Here is a 20,032-nt window from a genome sequence, read left to right on the forward strand (position 1 = left end):
AACCCCCCACCGCCACGCCCCCCAACTCCCCTTCAGCCTGTCTGTATGATCTGTGTGGACCACAGCTGTGTGCTAACAGTATTACTCTCCAAGTGGCTCTCCAAGGTGGATGTGGTTACTTTTAATTAAAAAAGAATCAATTTCCATCCCCGTCATTTTTTTTAACCGGTTGACCATATGGACACTTAAAAATACAATTCAATTTCCAGCACCCCGCCCCCTCCCAGTCTGCCACCCCTCTCCAAACCACTCTGTTTGGTCACGGCACTCCAATGTAGGATTTGTAAATTGCCTAATCAATTTACAAAGCTCCTAGTCTTCTATAGGTCCATGTAGTACATGGCAGCTTAGGGGGATTCAAGAGGTTTTTCAAACACATTTTTGAAGTTTTTGTTGTTGAAATTCAGGTATGACATGCTATAACACATGCCATTTAGTGGATATTTTTATCTAAAGCGCCTTGCAGTACCATGAGTTCATAGATTTTTGGCATGAGTGGCCCCGGTGGGAACCCTTTACCCTGGCAGCATTAGTGTGCTACCCATTGGACCACAGAACCACAATGGGTAGGCAATCTTTAGGACTAACAAATTTTCTATTGTTGGCATTTGGGTGGGGCACAAGTGAGACACTTAAAGGTTGTGGGGCGAGACAGTGGTTTGGTATAAAAAGTCACTTTAACCTTATAAACCTAATTATGATGCCGCTGGTAATCCTCCTGCCGCTGGGAGCGGGAGGAACAGCCAAGGGTACAAAGACGGCCTCGGTGGTCTTGTTGTAGCTCACATGAAAAGCCATCCGAGATTATAACACGGGAGGCAGGAGGGGAGAGACATACATCAAAAGCACATTAAAGCCAATGAAATAACTCACAGTGACAGCACAACAAAAAGATAACCATTACATTTAAGTGTTGGATATGTGTGACTTTGAGGCTGACCTTGTGGGGCGGTGGTCTATTGTGTACAGGGAGGCTGTATAGAAAGCTGGTTGATTAGGCCGAGCTCCCTGGGGATCGATGGGATGTCTGAGATCAGCACTCAGAGTAATCACACTGCATTGTGGGCCTAGTCAATGACGATATGAGATGAATGATGTCACAGGCCTATAACACTGATGGTGCTGGTAGGGGGTCTCTTGTACTTATTTGCTCTGTTAAGTCAAGATGAATAGTGGTAACTGAAGTATTAGGCTATGCCAAAACAACAGTACAACACTAAACGTAGTCTCTAAAACGTAGCCATCCGAAACCAGCAAGTACACTAACAGCACACTGTAAATGGAACAATCTAAAGTATTTATATGTGGGGAAGGCCGAGACTGTTGGGTGCTTTCCAGTGGAGATGAGGACAGACAGACAGACAGACAGACAGACAGACAGACAGAACCCTGGCGAACAGAAACATGCCAGGCACCCCACCCAAAATATCTGTCTGCAGTCTGCCCTGTAATTCAGGAAATCACAAGCAGAACTATCACATTCGCATAACTAAGTCGCATACAAATTACAGGCAACAAATGTGCACAACCCCGCCATTTGTGGTAGGTGTTATTTTTGCCCCCCCGACTGTCTTATTTTAATTCTATGTCTGTTTGCACTATACTCTAGGTAATAGCAGGTCTAGGCCTTTTCCCATAGAGACTTACATTAACATACAACCATAGGCTAAATTCTGTCCAGAGCCAGGCCTTCCTCTAATGAGATACAGTATTTTTCCAACAACAATGGTCTCATCTTCCTTTTATAGGCCAAACTTCCAGCTCTTCTCTTGTCCCTTATTGGTGGGCCAGTGTTTGGTTGTCCTTTCAATAAAAAATGCTAGTGCCAGATTGTCGCAGCACAGAGTATTTTTGTCTGTTAATTAAAAGGCCTGGCTGTGTCTTCTTATCTGTAAGTGATATGATTACTGAAATTAGGGACCAGAGCGATCTTGCTCTCATGCAGACAGAGGGACACAGAGCAAAAAGACAAGATTCACAAACACAAAGACAGCACACAGAGTCCAGTCGAAGCCACTTGTAAGTAGACTGAACATAATGAAAATGATTCAGGCCCAATATATCTAGCTGAGTGTGCATCTTTTAAGACCCTTTTTTCCCTTTAATAACTGAGTGAAGATATTGTAGAAGAGTTTAATTCAGAGATATACCGTTGAAACTGCTTGAATTACTCATTATGGGCTCAAATCAAACTGTGTTAAGTATGCAGGTCTTACACGGATTGAGATACGCATGTTGGAGCTGGTCCTATTCAGACTTGGCCAATTGGATGTGCTTATTAAGGATTTTGGGTGTACCTGTGCTTATGCATTTAACATGTTGGCTTCTTTGTTCCTTCCCATCAGCATGGTGGAAATGGGCCTTTAGTTTTCTGCTGAGGTATTCCCTTTAAATACAGTACACATTTAATCCAGTTTTGTTAGGATGACTACATGAAGACTGAACTGGCAACATGCCCTTGGGACATTTACTGGATACACCAATGATATATTTTACAAATCTCAAATGCTTTCAGCTATACTGCATATTTGCCAAAGAAATCCCCAAAATCAGTTGTAACAAAACGTGAGTTTGTTAGTGACAAGTGTTTTCTCCTCAAGTCACCGACAAACTACTCTACTAAAAACACTTCTTCATCACGTACCAACTGAATCTTCATTGAAAGTTGCCTGTTCCTGCAAATTTGCACTTATCTGCTCGATGCCCTAATGGTCATATTAGTACAGTTGATGGCACCGATGACATTTGGAAAGCAACATGATGGAATCTGTCCTCGTTTTTGTGTCTTTGCGTGTCGGTCTCTGGTCAATATATTCCTTGGTGCGCCTGCTCATTGCCATTATGAACCGATGTGCTAGACATATTGGGTATATAAGAAAAGCAGCGTGCAAATGGACAGAATCTGTGTATCATAATGTGAAGGCAGACACGGCTTGGTTCACAGTCATCACCTCAAGGTCACATCTTGCGAGACAGTGCATATCCCTGTGTTTAACTCTCGCTTAAAACCTGACTTATGTGCCGCTGCGTGATGAAGTCAAGGTCTAAATCGGACTTCTGGCAAAGCGAGGCCTTGCCAGACTGTACCACAAAAAAAAAAAGCAGGAGTGCAAAAATTTGCTGCAAGGTCAGGATCACACTGATACTACGTAAAAATCTAGAGACACAGCTAGAGAAAAAAAGAGTGGAAGCGCAGGACTGAGTGAGAGAAGCCAAAGGGTACAGTAAAACAAATCCTACTGGGCCCATGTATAGAGCGGCAGGGGGGCTGGCGTGGTTAGGGTGGGGGAATAGGAGGGGCTGGGGTCTAATTGAATTACAGTGACCCTGTGACAGAACTGTAGCTGAGGTCATGTGTTGAATTAATTCTGTCCCTGACCCTGTCTTCGGCGGGGCAGTGCCTCTTGGCCGCCCCTGAGGCCCCGAGGCCCAGCAACAGTGACACATCTTTCCGAGCGCCTTCCTCCAGCCACAACCTTCATTCAGATTGACAGCAGGGCACAGAGGCCGATGGAGCTTCACTGCGTTCACTATGCACTTATTTTCACTGCAAACGCTAAAGCTCTCTATATACTTTGGGGGATGCATTAGGATAGCTGCTATTTCTGTTAACTGGAATCCACCGAAGAGACCACATGTAAATGGAATCTATATTCTATTTTAAATGAAGTCTTAAACTGCACAGCATGAATCCTGTTTTCACTCTAAATATCCAAGCAATCAATTAGGCCTAATGAGCAACAATGTAGTTACCTATTAATGCAATGTTATGCAATAATGTCAGTCCCTTTCAATGAGGAGTCCATCTACAAAAAGGCTGTATTTGTTTAACTGTTCACCAAATATGGCAATAAGACTGAAATTACCCTCAAATTAAATCTTACAATCTGCATTTTAACCTCATACTCTTTGTAGCATTTTTCACCCAAAGGATAGCCAATAAGGAGCTAAAATATGAAGCAATGCTCTCGTTGTCAGATGCTGTCTCAATGTATTATCGGAGTGTAGGGAAAACAAAGCAGGACTTCACAGGTAAAGTTTTGTTACTTACTGTCTGCCAGGGAGGAGAACACCATGCAGCTGAGCAGGAGCAGGAACAGCACCGCCCCTCTGGGCAGGAGGGGCACTGACAGGTGAATATTAGGCACCATGTTCCAGGTTGGCACTGCTCCCTCCTCGGTCCCCCACTAGACACTTCCCACTCTGACACGATCAAAGACTAACACCTAGGAGAGCAAACACAAGCAGAACAGGAATATAGAAACATTAGCATTCAAACTCATCATTTGCATACATTTGAATGAGCATAATAACAACACAGTACTAAAGCAAAAATATGAAAAACAAGTTACAGAGCAGAAACAAAGGAAAGTGAAATTTTGTATACATGTAAGAAAACAGCAGCACACAGCAGTGAAGATCTTTGCATGGTCGCGATCAAGAGTGTACCCAATACCCACAACAAAAACATGCTTGAGGCAGAGAAAAATACAAGTGAAGCGAATCTAACACGCAAGCTACTTCAGCAGAAGAGTTAGGAAACAAATGCGGTACAGTGATACAGACAGGAATCATGGCAAGAGAGAAAAACAAAAGGGGAGGTCAGGACGGAGGAACGCTACCTCACCCGTCCTGTCACAAAGGGGATCAGTAAAAAACAGAAGACCCCCATAGCGTGATTCCCCAAGGACCACCGCCCCCTTAAGGTTCCCCATTAAGAAATTGAAACGCTGTCTTCCAGATGGGTTCAAATCACATAAAGTGCTATGATCTCACAGAATGACAACATGCATGCATGCATAAACACTTAACACACACCACGCCCTCAAGGGGGACATGGTTGGTCGGCGAAGCGGTGGCAGGTGTTCCACAAATTAACCATAATTAACCAGGCTCTTGAATAGAGAAAATCACTCCACTGTCTAAGTTGGCAGCTAGACGCATTAGAATGAACGCTGTCCTAAAATGAAATTGCACAAGCATTGATACGTTATCTTTTTATTAGATTTAGTGCAGGAAAGGACTAAGGCGACTGATAAGAACTTGATATCTGACCTTAAGTTTGTCACAGCCTGCAGTTTCAATGTCCACTGCCATTAAAAACAATGTAACTGTGCCTCCACATAAATTGCACTAACTACATTTCTTATCCTTATACTCTTGCCCATGGCCATCTGTGATGAGTAATCATAATGTTGTAAAGCAGAGCACATATGGTAAGGCAAGATATCTCCCTTTTGATGGAATTAAAGTGGTATCTCCAGAGGACTTAAAAAAAAAAAAAAAAAAAAACTAAAATGAGAAAAGTTTGAGAAGTTTTAGCGTATGCCTACTTTTGTCTTCAAGGGCTCCCTGACAACGATTCTGTATAAAGCTTTTACAAGAGGTCGATTGGAATTGAATTGAAAACTTTCTCAGCTTCTCTGTTCAGTCTCAGTGCACAGTTTACAGCAGAGTGTGAACAATGCTGATCGCAGATATTTGTGAAGAGAAATAAGAGAGGCGCTCACAATGTGAAATATCTTGAGGCTTGCTGGGTGGCCAGTCAGCTTTAGTCTATTCAGTTCAGCTAAATAAGTTAGAGTGTCAGGGACACAATGCCTCCAGTATCTTGTAGAAAAAAACCTTTCCATTCTTAAGCCTGTGGAGGTGTTGAGGAGCCCATTACTCATGTGGCTATTTCAATGTGTGTGGAAACATTGAGACACACACACCGGGCACCTCTTCGACCACCCCCTTTGTGAAACAAAGCCAAGGAAAACATTGTGGGAGGGTGAGATCTTAACAAAGCGAAATTTCAGGAGTTCCTTTTTCTTCATCTGAATTCTGCTTTAATCTCCTTTGACAAGTCACTTGGCAAACAAAAAGACGAAGGATGGGGGAGTAAAATCATGTGCAGGAATGCTGTGAGTCACGGTGTCGGCTCTGCTGGTGCTTCACCTGGGCACATCTGCAGACAAGTACCGTTGATGGCTAGCTCCTCATCTCTTTGTCACTCGCAGGAATGCGCTTCTAGATCTACTAACCGCATTGTCCAACGCAAGACACCTCGCGTCTAAGGAATTTCCAAACATCCTGTGCAGCCGACTCCATCTATCGTCAGTGAAAGTTCAAGCTGTGATCGTATCAAGCTGAATTACACTCCTCCCTGCATGTACACTTCTGAAGAATACCCCTGAGCGTAGCTAAGATAATTTAAAGCGGTTGGAAAAAAAGCTTCCCTCTGCGTCTCTACCTTCACTGGTAATGAGAAAGCAGCTCATTGTTGCTGTGCTAAGCTGTAGCAGTCGGAAGAAGAAAAAGACACAAACACACTGCTCAGTGTGCCAAAGAGCTGGATCACACCCCCACTCTGCAACCAGAATCTTTAAGACATTTAGGCCCCATTTATATTTCAAGTTAATGCCCCAAGTTAAGTTTGCAAAATGAGCGTAACTCACATCAAGTTTGTTGGCTGAAAAATTTGTTTTGACACTCATTTTTATGTGCGCCAGCATTGCGTTGGTTCGAGTCGGTAGGTAGTGAGTGAGTGAGGCTGATAGACTTGGCCACTCGCCGTGCTCCAAACCCTTGGCGGTGGAGGGATATCTTTCACAGCAGATGCCAGAGAGAGGCAGATGCTTTTCATCTTCAATGAGACGAATTCCTAGAGCCATGTTTATTCTTTATTTATTTAGCTACTTATTTATCCCAGTGCAGCTTGGTGCCTCCCAGCTGCACGCAAATACCGTGGGACACTTGCAACTATGTGCATTTGTGCTGTGGCAGTAGTGTTGGTGAGAGAGGGAGGGGGTACGAATGTGGAAATGGTGCAGTGTGATCAGAAAAATGAGCAAGTGGCTCAACACACAGGAAGACATTGTTTACCGCTATGTGGGAAAGCGAGAGAAAAACAGTGAGAACGTGTAGGGGTGGATGTCTGCCCTTGTGAGATTATGTGTGAATCCTTCTGTCTTGGTAATGATGCAAGTCTGTAGCCTGGTGTACGTGTGTGTGAGTGAGTTTGTGTGTAACTGAGTGTGTGTGTGTGTGTGTGTGTGTGTAGGGCTGCACAATTATGGGGTTAACTGTGACCCCGACTAGTAATCACAATTATTAGTATTATTAAACATCTTGACAGTCTTCAACAACAGCAGGTGTTCTAAATTAATAAAATGCCTCAATATTGCTGATATGCCAATATTCTACAAATATTAATTGTGGACGCTAAAAGTATGATATAGTACTATCATACACGATTAATGGTACAGCACTGTTTGTATCTGTAATGCCTGTAGTGATTAGTTTAGCCCACAGTACTGTGGACTTCTTGTCTATGAGGCCAAGAATGACAACACGGCTCTATGTGAAGATCATGTATATCCCTCCTTTGAGCCAGTGCTGGTTTTGGCTATATAATCTAAACATAAACACACCGTAAAACAGAATAGAAGGTGATTACAAGGTGGTGCCAGTGACCCACAGGATATCCCATTCCCAGCCTCATCATCCAGCCACGCATAAGGGCAGCCGGCCTGCCTGAGTAAAGCACAGCTCTTTAGGAAGAAGCTTTGGACCCTTGAGAGCACAGAGAGTTTTCAGTGACGCAGTGTGTGATGTACGTATATAAATATAGGCAGAAGACTGAGAGCTTTTGAGGAATAATTGATGGGGAGACAATGGGATCTCAATATCTCAAAGGTAAACTGGTGGACAAATGGGCTTTCAGCGAGTGTAATGGGGGAGGGGAGGATAACAAAAAAAACACACCTATCCTGTTTGCTTGTTTGCTATCCACATCAGCTGCCTGCCACTCATGTTATTACCCCCAGTGTGTGTGTGTGTGGCAAGGGAGTGGCCACCCATACACAAATGGCACTCTACAGACAGACAATGTAACACACAGCTGCAAAATAGAGACACACCTAGAGTAAACACCACTATTAGCCTAACTACAGGTAGCATCTCTCCTCTCCCTCTTGTTTCCATCCCTCCTACTCATGTTCTCTCTCTTTCTGCGTCTCTGTTTAATGGCTCATCCTGAGCGTGGGGAGGTGGGACAGCTGAGATATATGGCTGGCAGTGTGGGGAGCTAATCATGGCCGTCTCTGGAGGTGATAAACCCAGACCGGAGAGGTTTGTGTTGGCGCAGCCTGCAATGGCTCCATAAACACAGTCACAAGCTGAATTTCGACAGCAGTGTTTTGGCCCTTGATTACTCTTCCATGCCCTGGAAGGCTCGCCCACAAAAGAGTGTGTTCCTTTTTCACCTCAGCAGAGAGCACGCAGCAGAAAACCCCAGGAGAATATCTGCAAGCCGCTGAGCCCCGTATTGTAAAATGAAAGTGTAAAGTAACCAAATTACGCTTCCCCCAACTCTGAAAGCCTCGCTGTATCCACGGGCTTGATGGTGCATGTCTTTTTACAGGGCTGCGACAAGGCCCCGCATTGAAATTCAGCAAACAAAGGGTAATGTCCTGTGACCTATCGGGTTTTACAGCGCTTTTGTTTACAAGCCGATTCCACAGAGTTAATTGTTAACGCTTTACTGCCAACCACTAGATTGAGAAGCTGCGAAGAACCTTTAACAGAATAGTGCACTTCCTTAGGCTGAGCAACAGAGAGTAAGGATCACTGATTATACTGAGCTAAAATGAAAGTGTTAATGTGATGCATCACTTGAAAGTCAAGTGTCCGGCCATGTGGATGACTCACAGAAATCCATCAGGTAAGTTAATTACAGCCACTTCAACAATTGGGTATAATAATAATACTACAGCCACATCAAATGTATGCAGACATTTACGACATACGTCTTCATGACCCATCGCAATGAAATGCCTTGAATCTGTGAAGTGTGAGGAGTGGATTTACTGCACTGGCCCCCTGATCATGTCCTGACCGGTTGAGGCACTGACTCATGTCTCAACAGAAAGCAAAGAACATAGCATACTGGCTTCACCTATATGATACAGTGTCGATTGGCATTTAGTCTGGTTGAGTGAACATTTAACAAAACTCAAGGACCTCTATAAATTGCCAGTGAAGTGGGGATTTACAATCACCTCTGGGGGGCTACCAATCTTTTCAGCAGCAAATCAATCTGGGAATGAAAAGTGATATGTATTACACGGAGCAGAAAAGACATACCAGAGTGCCACTTCTATTTGAATTTATTGGAGAGTGATTATTGGCGTTGTCGACTTGCAGAGCAAGGAATAAATGGCTTGCACTACAAAGTGCAGGGCAAAACGGCCGGCAATAAATCAAAAGCAGGCTCAATGTAAAACAGACATTCATCAAATAAAAGCAATGCTGTGCATTCCAACACTAAATCACCTCAATTGATCAAGCGTATGAAATGGTATTCTTTAAAATATCACAAAACTTAGCATGTGGGTGCCATATTTACAAAATACAGCTTGATGTGGAAATAAGAATGGATATGATGGTGTAACATTAGGAGAAAATAAAATAAATGTTTAACTCATTGTCAGATCTCACAAAGATAGAGAATGTGGGCCAATCTGCAATAAAAGAACAAAGCTTTGCATCTGATAAAAGGTCTCTGAAACTTTCCATGCCAATAGTCTTGTCCTAGTCCAAAGACTGAAAAAAGTATTTTTTTTTTTTTACTATCATTTTTATTTTTGTTTTAGAGAGCTCTACAAATGAAATACTGCATAATTAAGAATAATTCTATGCTATAGCCAAACATTAAATTAGCAATATAAACCGAGACACATTCTCAACAGCAGATGTGCATATATATCAAAAGGAAACTCACACTGGCACGCAAGAAAGATGGGCTAAGACGTCACCACTTGAAGGTTTGTTTGTGGACAGATGGTGCCATAAAATGACTAGGCAGCACAGAAGGCCTGGACGCCCCCCCCCACCCCCCACCGCCCATCACCACCCACCCCCCTCTCCTCTAACACCACACAGAAGACTCCAACCCCCCCACCCCCAACCACCCCCCGGGCAGACAGCCTTGTCTCCGCTAGTCAAAGACAAACAGAGTAAAGGCATGTGAGCAGGAAGACTGGCAAATAAAGAGTTCCCTAGATCAATAGCTGGCCAAACAGAGGCAGTTGTTCTGGCTCAGCTGAAACCAGGAAATATGGACAGGTTTTAACGACAGGGAAGAATACTTATATTAGAAAATATACGCATGGTAGAAATATGGCAGCATATGGTATAAGAATATAATATTAACAGAATAAATATAGACATGTTCATTCAACAGTATTGCCACAATTAGAACAGAAGCATTCCCTTTCTCTTTAAGGTGTTTTTTTTTCTTTATTCAGGTGGCACTGAGGTGAGAATATTAAGTCCAACTTAGCATAGGAGGGGGCTTCTGAAGGCGTCATACTATTCAGCAGGTGTTTCCACTGTTCTAAATCAATTACCTCTAGTCAGTCAGCGCTTAGGGTAGGGGGGTATTGTAAATCAGCTTGATGTCAGGCCAGATTACTGACTGTAACGGCTGGGAGTGAAGCCCTTTGGCCAGCAGGGACCCTCCAGGGGCCTACATAAGAACTAAGCCATGGCCTTGATGCTGGATGACAGAGCTGCATCTCTGGCAATTGTTGGCCACAATACTTGGTACACGCATTAAAGGAAGAGGCTGACTGCGGAAAAAGTATATGAAGCGTATTCTCATTATTTTTCACTTCACATTTCTGCTAAAATTAGATCTACTCATATTGGCTTGTTTTAAATTGTCTGTGGAAGAACAAGCCAGTCATTTTTTTTTAATTTTTTTTCAGTCGGAGCTGAGAAGTGTGGATGAAACTGTATATTGACACAACAGTTTTTGTTATTTCATCTTACAACGGAGCATGTAAAAGAGACAGGAAAAATAATCCTCTGTGGTCCAAAGTGCAGGAGAACAAGCCCAGTGTTGACAGAGGGAAGGGTTAGGCTAACTCAGAGAGGGCTGGGAAAAGGACCTCCTACACAATCCAGCGTTTGTTGGGGGATACAGAAACATTGTTATATGACTGATAATATCTGGGACTAAGCATAGGCTACTATTTAGAAAGGAGGACCGGCTTGACGAGAAACGTGTTTGGAGGAATTTAAAAGGCAAAGATAAACATATGTTATTCTGGGAACTAGCTTGAGGCAAACAACCGATGTGCTACACAAAGAACAGCTCCGAGACTCCAGGTCTATGTGAAACAGTTAAGACCTAAATGGCTTAACATGGGATAGCTGGCATTCCAAATGGGTTGGAAAGAAGAGGATCCCCAAGGTCCTAATCCAACTCCTTGCCTGCCTCCTATTCCAGAAGGCTATCCTCTCAGCCCCTGTCTAACTACCGAAAAGAGGCAGATTCTAATATGCCTTTCTGTCTTTCTGTCAGTCTGTGTTTCACTCTATCCCCCGGTCTCTCCCTCCCCTGGCCATGTTTCCTTCTCTCTCTCTCTCCCTCTGTCTGAGCTATGAACCAGTCTGTTGGAGCAGATGGAGCCATATATCCCCATCGCTCTCCAGAGGCCCGAGGATTTAAAATGTAAAAGAGCTGAGTGCAGAATAGGAAGGGACCAGCCGATAAAGGGCAGGAGAACCAGGGACTCTCAGCTAAACTATTTTAGCTTCACCCATGTTCAGCAAGAAGGTGGAGTAAGCCTAAAACTTTGCAGAGAATTGGGCATGCTATGGGGCAATTAAGTCCAAAGATACGGCCTCTAGACTCACCACTAACATAGCATGACATGACATGAGCAGGGCAGGAAAATACATTTTGATAGCTGGTTACAAGCCACAGACAGAACGTATGAGTATTTGGCTGTTGCCTAACGCTAAATTAGCACTGTGGTCTTGAGGCTTTCTGTTCAAGTTACCTTGGCAAGAAATTTTGAATCAGACCTGGCTTTCCCAACACCTCACCTCAGGCCACCTTTCAGGTAATGAGAGAATATCTGGACCCTGTATCAGTCGTCTGGGAGAGGATTCTGCTTCGTCCTCCGTCTCCAGGTGGCAGGCTGACAGACAGGAAGAGTGAGGAACAACAGGCGGACGAGGCTGTGAGCAGTACAATCGATTGCCAGCTGAATAGCAAGGTCCATTATACTGACAGGCCAGAGCCACAACACGACGACCTGCACTCCGCCAACGTCCTCATTACCACCTATGAATCTCTCACTGGGACCAATCTCTCTCTTGCTCTCCCTCTTCTCGTTCTCTCTCTACATCTCCCTGTGCAAAGCAGAGCAATGAATTTCACTCTGTCAATCTGATGGAAGTGTTTTAAAAGGAGCGAAAGCCACATATAAGCCGCTGCACTTAGCATCTTGCACTAGGCAAGCGAGGGATACAGAACAAAGACGACATGGGGTAATACACTGTTCTTGAGAGCAATGTTCTTGAGAGAAATGTAGACTAAATGTACATTTAAGCCTATGCTATCCTGACGAAATGTTAACTGTCTGAGAGAGGGAAAACCTCCACCATACTAAACATTTCACCCACCAACACCCTCTGTCTTTCAGCTATGCTATCTGCTCTCCCTGTCCTTCTTTTTCCCCACCATCCCTCTAGTTATTCTGAATTCCTTAGTCCTTGGTAGACTTATTTATACTATCTCCCCTACCCCACTCCCTCACAGTGCAGCTGCAGATAGGATTTACCTGCAGCTGAGACAGCCTCCAGACTATCAATTACCTCCAGTGTAAAGTCACTGTTCTGTAGCTTGGCTAACAAGACACACACACACACACACACACACACGCACGCACACCCACACACACACACACACACACACACACACACACACACATACACGGGGTCTCTTGGACACATTCAGCTAGAGAAATTCTGAGTTGACTGCAAGTCATAGGATTTTACTGACTAATCAAATACTCCAGTTCATAGAAAATTCTGGAAAAGCGCTTCTCCCACAATATGGTCCCCCTGCAAATACTTGCAATCAGGCAAACTAATCTTTGGATCAAGTGTTTTATCAATTGTAAGTAAATATGCCAGAGATGTACTTATAATCTTCAGGAAGTAGATTAGTGCATTCAATATGTGTTGGAAAATCATTAAAGCTTATTAAAAAAGTCTTAATTGACTTCAGCAGTAACAACCAAATACTCGACTAATCAACAAAGTGGGTTAGCCCTAGAGAACTGGAAAACTAGTGCTATGACCAAACATTTGACTCACCAATATGTATGTTGTTCAGGCACGTGTGAGTGGATGCAAAAGTGCGGTGCTTGTGTTTGTGCACATGACTACATAGTCACAAAGACACACACACTTACAAACACACACAAGTAAAAGCCCTCACTGCAGTCCATTTGTATACTCATGATGTTTGACTGGTCCGTGATGTGCTGAAAACAGAGATCTCACCAAATTCTCCCTGACATGCCATCTCAGTCTGTGACAACGATTAGACTGAACACCAGGCCATCACACATACAGAAAGACACGCGGGGACAGGACCTGTCACTCACCCCACCAGATTCACCCTGATGCTTAAAGTGGCTCTGTCAGGTCAACAAATGAAAACCCATCACATCCAATGTTGCAGTCATCAAGCTGAAGTAATTCCACAGACTGGTTAAATGCTATCTTGCCAGGCCTTGTTAAACTTGGTTGAGCATGTTGGGACCCGAGGCGTCAGATTTGATTCCAGAGCTGGAAGCTTTGTGGAGTCTGATGCAATAAACCGTTGGAAGGGGCGGACAGCCATCCAGGAAACAGAAATCAGTTGTGTAGGAGGCATCAAATCATGAGCAATTGATAATTGGCCACAATCTAAAACTCCCTACTAAAACTCTTACATGAGAACTAAAGACCGCAATGAACAAGAAGCAAGGCTTGGTCACGTAGTCGGTCCATACAGCCCAGTGAAGCCTGTGAAGAAAGATCTGAGGAAGTGAATTCCTTTTAAGTGAGGCCTCATGTCTAGCCATGGCAGTATTGCAGTGATCATTAGGATAACATATTCAGGTCAAAAAGCTAATGAATGTGCATAAACAATGGACTGTATGGAAACCCTCTGTAAAGCACAATACTTTAAGACGTCTACAGCTCATAACCAAACCATTAATACCACTAGCCTCAGGAGATACTGAGCAGAGGAGATTACACTTGTTTGATGCTTTGACCGATGTGTGCAAGATTGTACCATAAATAATTTACCTCATACATAAAATTATATCGCTTTGCCAGCAAGCTAACAGACCAAGTCTTGGTTTTAACAGTCATCTTAATTCTTAAGGAGAGTTTGCTCTAGCATGAGATGCAATGGGGCTTTCCTATGAACCATGAAGGGGTAACTGGTTAGCCCTCTACCCCCCCCTCCTTCAACCAGTCCTCTTTTCTGACAGTCAGCCAAGGAGGCCGAGTCACCCATGTTTACTGATGTAGAAGCAACCCCTTTATCAGGGAAGAGATTTGTAGGGAAGAGGCAGGGGATTAGCCATCAAATTACCAGGCAGACAGCATCCCTGCTCCAGAGTTGTGGAGCAGTAATCTCTGGGGCTGAGGGGGGAGATCCAGATAAAGGTTTGGGATTGGAGCTGTGGAGCTACAAACTCCAAACTGTGAATACTTAAAATATGAAAGTGTGTTTCCGTGGAACCCAGTAAGCTTTGTTTGCTGAGCAGGTGCCCCCTCCCTTTTTCTCTGTGGTGACACACTTCAGAAGACATTTGTATTCACTTTATTCTATTTTCATTGGAGCAAATCACAGTATGTACTTCCTCCCTGGTAGTGTAATTACATAGCCCAATACAAGTAACACTGTCACAGTGCCGGACGTTTGATGGGGGAAAGCTCTCAAATAGGGGTGCTGTAACTAGGCAGGACTGGTGGAATTGAATTTCAGTGGCCTTGCACATGGTTCTTGCATTGTCACCCCACCGCCCTCCCTTAAACAAGCAGTGCTCTCCTCAGAGAATACCCCCTGGACACAGGAATGTTTCATCAACGCCACAGCCCCCAGCATCCTTACAGGGGCACAGTGGGGCCAACCGGCTCTGCACAGCCAGGCTATAAATAAGTGAGGCACTCTAATGAAACCAAATGAATCTCCATCCATCTTCCCAAAACAAGCCAGGGAGCTCAGAGTTCAGAGGGAAGGAAGAGTCATTGCCGGTGCTTTAGGACGGATACTGTAGGATGAACAAAAGCCAAACGTCATATTGACGTCTAAAGCATTACTCTGTACAACACACAGCACACGTGTCATACTCTCAGAAGCTGGTATGAGTATTTATGTGTGTCTATGTGTGTATGTGTACCCGAGACTTTGAGCACTCAATCCTAGCTCCCCTAAATTATTCTGTTAGCCTACATTATCTCTTATTGATAGCGAGAGGCCATTCCTACTTCCTATTGTTTGAGATCAGCATCAGTGAATTGTTCAAAAAGGAAACATCATAAGTTTGGGGAAAGTGACAGGGGGGGCCGATAAAGTAATCAAGTAGAATGTCTAGTCTAAGCCAGGCATTTGAAGAAATCAGGAGGCAGAACAAACAAGGTTGGTGGAGGTAGAGGGATAAATCTTCTGCTTTACTATAGCCTATTCATAATACCGAGGTGCAAACAAGCCTATATTCCATTACATTTCTTTCCTGTAGTTTAACATTTCAGTTCTCCTCTCATAGCCAAGGCAAGGTGAACAGAAGCTTAGTTCACCCCAAAGCCAGTCTACAAGCCACCTATCTCACCTTGCCTCCCTGCAGAAAAACAATTTTGCTCCAAGTAATATGATGTTGGTAGTATATCATGCCACAGTAATGCAGTGGCATAATGTGAGGAAACTGAACAGTATCATGCAACAGAGTGATGCCACAAAGGTGCTCCCTAGCCTTCTCCCATTTTCAGAAAATAGCTTATTACATGACGGAATTTACATCTGCATTGGCTTATGTATGTTTCCAACCTGCAAGTTGCTGCACGTTTCTCATGCATGGGCATATATGCCTTAGCCTTGTCATACATACAGAATGCACAAAATGCAGCTCTCCCTGAAAATGGAGGCTGTTTCAATCAGTGTGGAGGCGTAATGGGATGATGTGGAATTGAAATGAGTTTTGGGCAAGGAGGGAAATGTCCCCTCTGACAAAGCGGATTTGTGTTTCCATTGAGAAATGCATGGCTGCAATGCATGGAGTTAAATATGCTACAAAAAATGCGAGGTGCTATGAGCAAAAAACAGACCTCATTGGCGGATAGCCTATGTTCTAAGTGTGAGCACTAACATTCAATGAGACACTGAGGGAGCTAAATACATTTGTTTACAATTTATTTTAAAGATACTGATAGAGTGAGTTAAAACTAGCCTGCCACAATTACAGTGGGCTTCTACAGTACACATATTCCATTGATCACTAATTGAACAACAAAAAATAACATCCCCCTTGATATTATCAGTAATTGAACAACAAAAAATAACATCCTCCTTGATATTAAACTCCCGATTTGGGATATTAACTTAACATGTGTTTAGTAGGCCTGGGTGGGTGCATCAAGGCATAGGTCTAAACCTGGTTCAATCAAAACTAAGCTCTCTGCTTGGAGCAGCTAAAGAAAAGTGTTCTTGTCAAAACACTGGTGATTTCAGTGGTGAAGAAGCCCTTTTCTAAAACCTGTCAGAATGGATGAGAGATTGTCTGCTAGATAGAGTGTCATGGTTGAGGCCAGTAAGTGACTATCAGCACAGCTAACACGTAACACAGGCAGTGGCCCCTGATTGACATCACACATTACGCAGGACTGAACTGGCACACTCACCCCTAGCTGTACTGGCATCGCTATTTTGTATAGTACAGAGGACTGAAGTTTGACAATTAGGCCTTGTCATCATCAAACAACTAGGCTCCTGACCTTGTCACCATCAGACAACAACCAACAACTCTTGACATAATAAGAAGTGAAAAATCGCTCTCTGCAGGCGTTTTTATGTCTCAATGTTGATCAGAAACCAGTCCATACTGTAGATACTACAACAAAGCTTTGGACACATAAAAGCTGCAATGTTTTCTGTCCATGTATATGTCAAAGACCAATGTCTGTGACCATGTGCACAATCGCTTCACAGACATTGATCTGTGATTATAAGCAACCTCTTTCATGTCCCAACTGGGACAAGAACGATTAAGCAAATCCATCATGCGTTAACAGGCCATTACACATCACCCAATTCACCGATGATGAGAAATCAAGTTCTATGGAAAAATCCATATGCTTAGCCCATAATTACTTTTGAGGAATCCGTTGGGGAGCAAGATTGAGTGATTGACTGATCCACACAGAGCAATTCATTTGAAAGGAAAGACTTTAGCCTGAAGACAGTCATTCAAGCAGAGGATATTAAGTATGTTTGGCCAAACAATCTAATAAAGAGCAACGGTAAACAAACGACCAAAGTTATTTCCTCAGGTTACATCCTAGACCTAGAAAATGATCACCTCATGTTTGTGCAAAGATTCTCTGGAACGTAACCGGTGACGAAGTGACTGAGTCGTAAAAGTGGAATGTAGGGTCAATGGCCTGCATGGTGGAGGTGAAGGAGGACAACCTAAAGGTCAACCATTGTGGACTGGGGGTGGAAGGGTTAGGGGGTATTTGTTTGGACGTGGACCATGGTTTATGGTTTTTGTCTTGTTTGTTTATGTTTTTGAGGAACTGAATAGATAAATGGACATTTCAGCAGTAGCTTCCATCTTGTCTCAACACTTTCTCCTCAAGGTCATTATTTTATCACGTTTGGGTTACCACTCCAAGCCAAGACAAACAGGGCAGAGCTGTACTTGTGAATGATTAACTGAAAAGAAAAAACAAAACAAAACAGTGAGTTCAGATTTGGTCCAACCAAGAAAGAAAACGCTAAGTTCCCAGCGCAGTGAGACGGACCCATGGGGAGGTCTCGCCTTTTCAAAGGCCAAACAAAGCAAGACAGACATGTTGTCTTTACACTCTGTTCTCTGAAAGCTCAAGACAGCTTTGATGGAAAAGAACAAGTTGCAAAAAGGATATTCTTTTTTTCCTAGTGACACTAGCTCCTTGTATTGTGCAACAGAATTGTTGTGCAACACATGCCACAATTATTCTGATGTAATGTGTTCAAATTTTCCAATACAAGGATATAGTTAAACATCTGGAAAAAAATGATTAGGTCTATATATTAGATATATATTATAGATTTATGATATAACTGTGATAATCACACTATAAGAGACATTTAAGGCAGGTTATTTCTTGTAGAAACTAAGGCACACAAAGTTTCCAAAAGTCATAAGTTGTGTCTTCCGAAATGTTTCCCCTACTATGCTCTGGGATTTCCAAACTTCTATGTGGATCTTTCTGACTGAAATTCTTTTAGCTGAAACTTTAGCCTCCAGATTGCCCAGGGAGATAAAGACAACTGGAAAAACAGGTTGTTTGGCCTCAGTGTAGGCCTAATGCTGTCTAACGGCAGGGTGCCTCACCTTAGCAGCGGTAGCTAGGGGACATTCTATGGCCCTTCTATTCAAAGTCCTCTGAAAAAGTAGGGGAGGGCTCGCACCAGACAGGGCAATTTGCCAGAGAGCCAGCCAATAGAGCTAAGCCAAGACGAGGTTAAACTATTGTTTTGGCTTAACAAGCAAGAGTGAACAAGGACAAAAGAAAAAGGGACAAAAGAATAGTAAGAAAATACCTGACCATTGAAGTGTATCACATGAACTTAGTTTGTTTCTTTTTATATGAGACAATTTAACTTTAATTTTGTTGGAGACGTAGGACAACCCAGTCAGAGACTTTCAAAAAATGCACCTGTGCTGAATTTGCTTTTCTTTTGGTTAAGAAGTACTAATTCACCTTTGTTTTCACCATTAACATGCTACTGCTATGCTGTGGGGCAAAAATGTCACACTTACCCATGCATGTCAATTACGTCCACTTACAAATAAATCCTTTTTATTCCTTTTATCTTTAGGCACTTATTCCAGAGAGAGTATCCAAATCCTAGAAAGGAAAATCCAACAGTATCCGAATACGATTATCCCTCAAAGATGTCTCATGAACAAGTAAGAAAGTCGGCTCTGGTTCTTCCTCAGTTATTCCATTGACAGCGTTTCATAAAACCGAAGGAACTGTCTTCTGGCTCTCAAGCAATATGTTTCCAGCTGTATAGAGCAATGTGGTGGCTTAGGGAGAGATCCTTCAGAGTCAGAGCTTGTTCACACACTGAGCGGTGTTCAGGGACTGCCTGGGAGGAGCCAACCCCACCATGTGATGTCATAGGTGTTGAATTTCACTGTGAAGAGAAGGGAGGCTTGAGCGCTTTACCTTCCTGAACTTTGACCAATGAGAGACATTTTTGGAGTTCACCTGCATACAAAAAAGGTTTGAGGTATGAGTACACGTGATGCAGCTTTCTGGGAGAGAATGTAGCCTAACGTAAGCTCAAAACTATGAGAGGGAAGTCTCAAATACAGCCTTATGATTTTTTATTTCTTTTTAAATGGCTGGCCTGTCTGACACAGTGAAATTCTGCTTTTTAAATTGAATCTCTGAATATGCTTTTCATTCACTTCACTGTCTGTCGATTCCCACAAAAAAAAGAGCAAATGAACCAAGAAGACACAGCAGTTAATAGGGAGTAAATGTGTGTGACCTTGAAAAGATTACATTCAAGCATTCCCAGGGGACTGCGCCAATCAAATAAATGACCATAACAACATATTCCATGGCTAATACAACTGCTCCAAACTTAATTTGTCCCTCTCTGAATAAAATAGAAAAGAAGAAAGAAATAAAATATACAAAATCCTCATTCTTAAAGCAGCAAGGCATGAGTGTACACGCAACTCCCAAACACACTGTTTCTCGCTCCCTCCGGTCAAACTCTGCTAGCCATGGAGCTAATCATCCACAACAGATGTTCAAAAATGTTCAGTCGGATTTATGACGGAGCTCAGAGGAACAGCCAAGTCAGCCTCTGGTGCTGTTTTTCTCTTCCGTCCTACAAGGACGAGGGATTGCACTGTGAGAGGATGTCAGCACAACCATTCTCTCCCCCAAAATTCCCTCGCTCGCTGAG

The 20,032-nt window shown here is 43.2% G+C and overlaps 1 protein-coding gene across 3 annotated transcripts in view; it reads right to left on the bottom strand.

Annotated features, from left to right (window-relative positions):
- ptprfb (protein tyrosine phosphatase receptor type Fb) overlaps positions 1–19,163 on the bottom strand; it is a 118,866-nt gene extending 99,703 nt beyond the window's left edge. For all 3 annotated transcript variants that reach the window (XM_078287752.1, XM_078287751.1, XM_071910716.2), the window contains exons 1-2: positions 18,867–19,163; positions 4,052–4,226 (exon numbers count right to left, since the gene is read on the bottom strand). In XM_078287752.1, coding sequence (XP_078143878.1) covers positions 4,052–4,151 — 100 coding nt within the window. In that variant the 5' untranslated portion in view covers positions 4,152–4,226; positions 18,867–19,163. The remainder of the gene's footprint in view (positions 1–4,051; positions 4,227–18,866) is intronic.
- Positions 19,164–20,032: the final 869 nt, after the last annotated feature.

The sequence above is a fragment of the Centroberyx gerrardi genome, chromosome 13 (assembly GCF_048128805.1).
Source record: "Centroberyx gerrardi isolate f3 chromosome 13, fCenGer3.hap1.cur.20231027, whole genome shotgun sequence".
Classification (NCBI taxonomy): domain Eukaryota; kingdom Metazoa; phylum Chordata; class Actinopteri; order Beryciformes; family Berycidae; genus Centroberyx; species Centroberyx gerrardi.